This window comes from Peromyscus maniculatus, chromosome X (assembly GCF_049852395.1).
Source record: "Peromyscus maniculatus bairdii isolate BWxNUB_F1_BW_parent chromosome X, HU_Pman_BW_mat_3.1, whole genome shotgun sequence".
In the NCBI taxonomy this organism is placed as follows: domain Eukaryota; kingdom Metazoa; phylum Chordata; class Mammalia; order Rodentia; family Cricetidae; genus Peromyscus; species Peromyscus maniculatus.
The window spans coordinates 20,432,837-20,441,498 of NC_134875.1; the positions used below are offsets into that span (position 1 = coordinate 20,432,837).

At 43.9% G+C, this 8,662-nt stretch overlaps 1 protein-coding gene across 1 annotated transcript; it reads right to left on the minus strand.

Annotated features, from left to right (window-relative positions):
• Nucleotides 1–352: 352 nt before the first annotated feature.
• LOC143270975 (cancer/testis antigen 55-like) lies at nt 353–5,725 on the minus strand. Its single transcript, XM_076562500.1, has 5 exons — nt 5,570–5,725; nt 4,559–4,743; nt 2,651–2,795; nt 1,698–1,810; nt 353–620 (listed from the first exon to the last, which is right to left on the minus strand). Exons 1-5 carry the CDS (start codon nt 5,649–5,651, stop codon nt 414–416), a joined length of 732 nt encoding a protein of 243 aa, XP_076418615.1. The 5' UTR covers nt 5,652–5,725; the 3' UTR covers nt 353–413.
• Between the last annotated feature and the right edge of the window lie 2,937 nt (nt 5,726–8,662).

The following is an 8,662-nucleotide window of genomic DNA, read 5'->3' on the forward strand; positions in this document are numbered from 1 at the left end:
AGGAAGTAAAAGATATTGTAGAGAAAAGACTATTGAAAGGCATAGAGAGACTCAAGCAAGAAGGCGAGCTCTAATGTTAAATCCAACCTGGTCACATTCGCCTGCTCACTCCTGGAACCTTGAGTTAAATGCTTTGCTTCTCCATGCTGCTTAATGCCCCACGAGGACACTGGTAACACTGAAGCTACTCCTGCTTATAGAAAATGATGCATTTACCCTAAGGGCAGGGTTATTTCTTTGATAAATTCATGTTCCAATAGGGCATGGTTTTGAATTAACAAGGTACCTTCCTAAAATGAGTTCATGTTCCTAATGAAATCACCAGGATGTTTAAAAGAAGAGTCATAGTTCATTTCTTTGGATTACATGCTCATTGTGTTTTATTAACCCAGAGCCTTAGAAATAATTGTGAATTACAAGGCTTGGTCAATATACATTTCCACTGGGATCATTGATACTGCTCTCCAAGAACACTGTGGTTGAATGCTGTCCACAGCAACCACATTCACGATGTCATACAATCCCGGAGTAAAATCTGTAGGCTTCTGGAGGGAGTCCTCAGTAAAAAAGATACAGGATTCCACCACACCAGTTTTTCCATCAGTACTGGTAACACAAACCTACGATGAGAAATGAAGGCAATGAGTATGGAGAAGCATAACCCACCACAGATGGCCCTCAACAACCCCTTGGCTCTACTCAGCAGGTCCTTCAACCCATCACTGATTCTCATCCTTGACACACAGGGAATGCCTGGGTACTGTGTTATCACAATGAGTCACCATCCCACATCACTCCTATTAAAGCAGAGAAATAAGACAAACATTGAGTGACTTATTAAAGGATGTGTCCTTCAGGCTACCCAATATGACACCATAGTCTATCTTGTGTGATGAGAAGACATTCCCTTCAAGTTACCCAATATAGCCTCACACTCTGTCTCCTGTGTGATGAGAAGACATGGTCTTCATGCTACACAAAGTGGCCTCACCCTCTATCTCCTGTGCTGATTAGAAATGATCTTCATGCTACCCAACATGGCTTCATACTCTATCTCCTGTGTGGAGAAGACATGTTCTACATGCTACCCAACATGGCTCCATATTCAATCTCCTGCGTGATGAGAAGACATGATCTTCATGCTACACAATGTGGCCTCAACTCTGTCTCCTGTGTGATGAGAAGACATGCCCTTCAGACTACCCAACATGGCTCCACACGCTGTCTCCTGTGTGATGAGAAGACATGATCTTCATGCTACACAATGTGGCCTCACACTCTAGCTCCTGGGTGATGAGAAGATGTGCCCTTCATGCTACACAATGTGATTTCACACTCTACCTCCATGAGTTTACATCTTATTCTCAGGCTTACTAGACAAGGTCTTAAACATCCTTATAATCAGGATGAACACCTCAAACCCAGTGCACTCACAGTTTCCCCACAATGGCCTCACAGCCAAGACGCTTTTGAACTGTTTTTCAAGAACACCCTAACGTCAAGTAAAGCACAAAAGCTAGGTGTTAACTATGTGTATATTCTACATTATTTTCTGCTTATTTCCTTTTCAATCAGTGAGTTTGTCCACTTTGACAGGGAATACACTAGCAAACATACCAAACAAAGTCCTGGGCAAAAAGTGACCAGGAAGGAAGAATAGGCCTGCCCATGACAAGGGTAACATGGAAGCAAATTACCTCATCCATATTCTGGGAGCTTAAGGGGCTCACAGTGTGGATGTTCATGTTTGAAGGGCCTGGCTTCATGGAATACTCAACCAGCAACAAGTCTCCTGTGTAAGGCATGAATTCTAAAACAGCCAAAACATTAGAAGTGTAAATATTATGGCACTCAGGTCATGTCACAATACCTAAGACCCTTCATCAAGGCGATATGCTGACAAACATTTCCTGAATGCAAAGTAACTTTTCCAAATACTTACACAGACATCTCAATATCTTCCTACAGGAAGGGATGCTTAAGGCCTTTAAACACTGGTGCTTCGACAATGATTTAGCCACAGACATGGATAACTAAAAACTGTGTGTCTCAGGGTGAAAGTTACAGATAGGAATACTGGATTTTCTCATCAAGTGGTCATTTTGAGATCTCTTTTAAGGATGGAAGCCAGGTACACAGTAGGATCACATGCTTCAATCTTGGTACCTAAGCTAGGGACAAAATATGAGAGCCTATCTGATGAATATTCTGGAAAGAGGACACAGAAAGAAAGAGGCCTATCTGCACCTTTGCTCTGTAATTGTGGATGTATTTTCAAGATAAATGTCTTATACTTGTGTGATGTTATCATTGATGATATTTTGCATGTATCCTGATGCAGTGGCAGAAAGATTATGCCCTCAGCACTCAGAAGAGTCAGGGATGGGTTTGCTAAGGTCATGAACAATTCTCAGATGCATAGTGAGTTTCAGATAACTTAGAGGAACCCTGTATGAGAAATCAAAACAGCCAAACCAATCAATTGAGTAGTGAAAACTACACGAATGCATGATGATGGCACTGGGGGACAGGACCGCTATGTGATACTTAAAATATTGCCGATTTTCCCCCATTTTAATCATACCCCACTTTCAATTTCAAGGACACTTCCCACACTCCTGCTGTTTGCTTTTAAAACTATAAATCTTACCTCCAGAGAAGAGATGGACAGGGAAAGAAGTTTCCTTGTCGATATAGATGCTGTCCTGTGTGACCGAGGTGACACACTTAATACAAAGTTCTCTGTCAAGGTCTGATGGCTCAGTACCATCAACAGGGTCAGTCATGGTTTTCACCTATAAGAGAAGGAGAGGGTGATTGAAGATAAAATAAAATCACAGGCACTTGTACAGTTACCAAGGATTCCCCATGAAAACAACAGCATTTTAAAGAGTTGACCTAACAGAGTTGTAAGGGTGTTTGCAGGACATAGGACTCCTTGTCAGAGACATGGACTTTATGAGTCATGCCAAAATAGCACTCCTGTGGCAGATCTTTTAAGCAACTGTTCTCAAACCTAGACCATACATTTCCCATTAATGATACACCATGGACCTGAGATGATGACATCAATTGTGTCTGTGCTTGCTCCATGGATTGCAAGTGCCTTGCAACTGTGAATTTCACACCTAAGTTTAATGCTCTCACAAACTCACCTTCTGACCTTAGAAAGACAGGGCTCTTGGTTTCCAGGAACTCAAAATCCAATAGTGTAAAATATACTTCTAAACAAGCTGTAGCCATGGCTGTAACTCAAATTAGAAAAGAATTTCGTTCATTTCCATAGGAAAAAAATTAGACTGAGGGACATTGGTGGTGTAATTTGAGGAAATGAGTTTTGGGGAGTATGCGAAGGAAGAGAAATGGGTTACCTGGGAGATGGGAGTGGAGCAGAATAAAGTTGACAGAGACAAGAACGAGCAGAACAATTTTGGAGAACAAGGAGGGAGAGCATGTTTTTCCCTATCTGGAGCTGGGTGCAGAAGCAGGAGATGAAGTGGAAGAAATGACCCCCTTTGAAAGAGATTGCAAAGACAAGGCATGCCAGGGCTCCATTCACCTAAGTGTGGAAGAATACTACTATTCTGGCTCAACGAGGATAATGATTCTTACTGGAGGTAGTTTCCCTCTGAAAATTTCTTCATTAAATAATGTACTTTCTCTATTCAAAAACATGATACTCACATGAGCACAAAGCAGAAACCCATCTCCCACAAACCATACTGGATAATTTCACTGTCCAGAACAAGTGACTGCTTACCAGTTTTAAAATCAAAACTGAATATTGTGCATGCTATCAAAATATCACACAAAGACACAGGAAAAGGTGGCAGAAAGGGTCATCTGGAATCACAATGGGTACATGCATAATAATTAGTGAGCTGTGTTTCTCATTGTGTGATACTGTGGATGCAATCATCATGCTGGTTATTGTACTGAGAGCCCTAAAGGAAACTGGAGCCACTGATGTCAAAGGTTGTTGTATGTCTTTTCAAACCCTAACTAATTGCTGTTGCCACCTGCCACTCGGTGTATGACCAGTTATCAGGACAGATGGGGTGGTCCTTTCTCCAGGATCCTTTGCACCTAGGAGTGAAGAACTTAGCTCCTGTCTGAGTATTCACGACCTCTTCCGTCAGTATGGAGGTTGATGAGCATCACATACTCTGACCAATCTGCATTCTGACTCTCCATGAGCCCACAGACATACTGTACCTTGAATAATTTCTGATTTTCCTGGGAAATTTGAGGATATGTGATACAGAGAATAAGACTTTGTTACATAAATCTTAAATGAGCAAATAAGTAAAGCAGAAAATCATTTATCAGGTGGGTTGTTTGTTTAAAACAAGGCCTTATATTGTATTCCTGGATGACCTGAACATATTATGTAAGCCAGTCCAACTTTGAACTCAGAGACATTCTATCTGCATCTGACTCTCAAATATAAGGGCAAGCCCATTAAACTCACTCTGTGTCTACATTAGCGATTGTCTTAATCCAAGGCAGAAATCAAAATTGCACTAGGTTAAGAGACTCTTGGTAAATTCAGGCATACCTTGATTGATTTCAGAACATGGGTTGTTTCATTTTCTTCCACAAGAGCAATGAAACTTGTCCCAATGTTCAGTGGGACTTTGCCACACAACATGTCCGGATTGAAGAAGATAGATTCATTAATCCAGCCATAGTCGGTACACAGGGTGGTCACAATTCCTCTGGCAGACTTCAACTTGGAGATATCTATGGCACAGATAAACTAAGGTCACAATGGTTCATATTAAATGCAAACAGTCTCTACACAGAAGTCCTACTCTGAGCACCTGTGTAGATGTGAGCACATATCATCACTTCTCTGACCATAACAACCATTCCTGGGCCCTAAGATTGTGACCACTGAATGTCACTTCCACAGCATCTGTGGGTGGCCTGTCCCAGTAAGAGTACAAGTCCTGCTCAGGAAGCCTCTTTAAACTCCCATTATTGCTGGTATATGCCTGCCTCAGCAGCAGCAGCAAATGCATAACCATGGCTCTAAATTCAGACCAAGCATTAAAAGATATGTGCAGATGTTAGGACATGTTTCCAAATTGTCTTAATTCTTCATGAGCATAATGGGTAAGCAATGTTTTGGGAACTGGCTCCAGTATCCTGCTGGGACAACCGGCCACCTTCCTTCGTGGTACCCTCCTTATGACTGACTCTGACATGTGTGCATGGGAAACAAGACCAAATTCAATCTCCAGTGAGATGTTCCCTTCTCTGCAGAATACACAGAGGCGTTTTGCAAGAGGAAAGGCAGAGATAGTACATCCCGCAAAGACTTGTGTCACGTGTTCTTTGAGTTGTTCTACATACCCTCCTGCTTTGGCCCACCACGGCAGCTTGGGGCACAGTTCAGTGTTGGCCTAACTCTTGGGAACTCAGGGACACCCTCATGCTCAACAGCCACTCTGGATGGCGGCAGGTCCCTCCCCACCATCTGTGTCCCACTGGACCTCATGGTGGAGAGAGACCCTTTTCTGAGGAGTCCTTTGAATGACAGATAAAGGGACTCCAGGAGGCATACCTTGAAGTTGTTCCTGTGGCGTCTCTTCAGACCCTGTCTCCCACTGAAAGATGGTAGAAATCCTCTGTAGAAGGTTCATCATGGTGGTGTCACTACTGTCCTGGACAACCCTGAGTGTTACAGATGAGTCACCAGGCCGGATTTTCTGATTCTCAGGACCTGTGTGATGGTAGTGACCAGCTAAAGGGCAGCCCTCAGGAATGACAGGGACAGGGTACTGACCTGGCTGCTGGCAGCTCCCTTCAAGCTCCCTCTCCAGGGAGAATCCACCTCTTTCCACTGCCCAGCCAATGAGAGCAAAAGGGATGCTTACATCACTGCCAATGAGAGGCACTGGGTGCAGACATTTTTTCCTGCTCACCCATTGTGAGTGCATCAATAGGAAGGTCTATTGGGGTCCCACCACCCTATTCTTAATTATAAATGTGCAACCTTAACTTGGCTTGTTTCTACCCATCTTTCCTTAACTAACCTATCCTATTCACCTTTTGGTTCTAGGCTTTTCCCTTTCTTACTTCTGTATATCGTACTTTCACTCTGGCCTCTAGCATCCTTCCCTCTCTCTCGTTCCTAAATCTAAGGATGTAAAAAGAGTCTTGCTCACTGTCAGAGCAGTCTCCCTACAGATACAGAGGCTTCCACCCATTGGGAGAAGGTGTTCACAAACACTAACAGTACTTATACTCCATGTGAGGAGTCTTCTGCATTATAAAGTCAATTTCCCATTGTTCACCACGGACAAGTCACTTCAGACAAACAGCAGGAACTCCTTTTACCCCTTGCTTTGGGTTGACCTGTGTGCAGGAGAGATATTGAGAGGCTGAGAGCCATTGAGAGAGGTGGCCATCTCTCAGATCTGAGGAGCTGGGGAGGGATCTATAAATAGGAAAAGTAGTGGGCAAGACAGAAAGGGGCTCCATAGGCGTCTAGACTGCTTGTCAGGCTACCTGGTCTGCCTTACAGTTTCCTGAGCTTCAGGTGTGCTGCCATTTGATGCCCCTTGTCATGGAAAACAGCTTCCTCCTTAGGGAGCCAGACTGCTTTAAGGACAGCGAGAATTTCCTCTTTGTTTTCAAGTTTTCCTTCCAGCAGTTAATATCTGTGGTGATATTTTGTTTGTGCCCTAAAAAATAAAGTTTGCCTGAAGATCAGAGTGTGGAGCTAGCCACTAGTTAACCATAGAGGGCAGGCAGTGGTGGCACACATCTTTAATCCCAGCACTAGGGAGGAGGAAACAGGAAGTGATATGGCTGGGCAGAGAGAGGAATATAAGGCAGGTGGAGACAGGAACTTGCCCACCCTCTTTAAGGCTGAGGAATTGGTAAAGTAAGAGTTGGCTATGGCTTGCTCCTTTTTGTCTCTGATCTTTCAGCAGTAACCCCAATATCTGGCTCTGGGTTTTTATTATTAAGATCAATTAGGATTCATGCTATACACCTCTCCTATATAAATCATAGCATGGACATGAAAGGTAGCAAAAACATACCTGCAGTCTGTATAAATGTTCACTTTCCGGGCTGGAGAGATGGCTCAGCAGTTAAGAGCACTGACTGCTCTTCCAGAGGTCCTGAGTTCAATTCCCAGCAACCACATGGTGGCTCACAGCCATCTGTAATGAGATCTGGTGCCCTCTTCTGGCCTGCAAGGACACATGCAGGCAGAATACTGTATACATGATAAATAAATAAATCTTAAAAAAAAAAACATACCTGCAGTCTGTGTAAATGTTCACTTTCCCCTGTGTAGAGTCTGAGGGAGACCCATCAGCTCTGCCTTTTGGTCTGATGTGCCCTGTGGCAAGGCTTGTGCTCATATAGTATCCCATTGGGTAGTTACTGCTGCTGCTGTACTCCTGACTCCATTAATGTCTAGGCTGCTTCCATCAGTAAAGAAATCAGCCTCTGCCTCAGACAGGTTAGTGTCCTGGAGGTCTGGACAACTGGCCTGAGAAATTTCCAGCAAGTCCTCATAGTTATGGAGTAGGACATCGGGGTCATCATCGGGCAACCATGTCACAGGGTTGGGATTGTGTACAGCAGGAAATGTGAGATGGGGGTGATCGGGCAACTGACCCAGATACTGGCATTTGACACCCACTAGCCATTTGCCCCTCTTAAGAGGGTTTCCACAGTATGTGGAGCCCTTAAAGTCAGGTCTGGACCAGGGTGAGTTTGTCAGCTTTTCTCACTGGTATAGTGGTTTTGGCTATGGCACACAAACAGGATGGCCGACTGGAGACCACCAGGGTTTTAGGGTCTGAGTCAAAATGCCCTTTGCAATGCTCTGAGAAGGTGGAACAGTTTAGTGATATCTGGTCGGGCCAAAGCTGGGCCTTAGGTTGGAGCCTGCTTTAGTTCCCAGAAAGCTTGTTCCTCTGTTTCAGTCCACTTCCAAGAATCATCTCCCACAGTAGGAAAATAAAGGGGCCGGGATATTTCAGCAAAAGCAGGAATCCAGAGCCTACAATTACAGATACCCCCGGGAATTTGCATGCCTGCTTCTTGGTTTAGGAGTGGTGATCCTGAGGATAGCTTCCTTCTGGGAAGCCACTGAGAGTTCTCCTACCTAGAGCAATTTGTATCCAAGATACAAGACCTCTGTTTGTAAGTTGAGCCTTTTTCAGAGAGACATGTTGTTCCAATGTCTGGAGCAGAAAATCCTTTGGTCTTTCAAAAGTGTAGTTGTGTTGGCTGCTGCCAGTAGATCCACTACATACTGGAGCAGAGTTGAATGAGGATTGAAATAAGGATTTTTGTATTCCATCCATAAAAGTCATAGGGGAACTTTTGAACGTTTTGGATAGTCCTGATCCGTTTAGCTGGCTAGTCTCAATGGACATTGGGTCATTCCATTCAAAGGCAAATATGGGCTGGCTCACTGGTGCCAGAAGAATGGAAAAGAAAGCATCCTTAAGGACCAGGACTGTGTAGACGTGGATAGGGAGCCCCAGGCATGATTAATGACGATTGCCTCACACTTATAATAACAGTTTACCTGGGCCACAATCAGATGACTCATTCTTTCATGGTGGTCCCAGATTATTGCCCTTTCTACCTTCTAGGCAGAGATCTGCTTTGAAAATTAGGCACCACC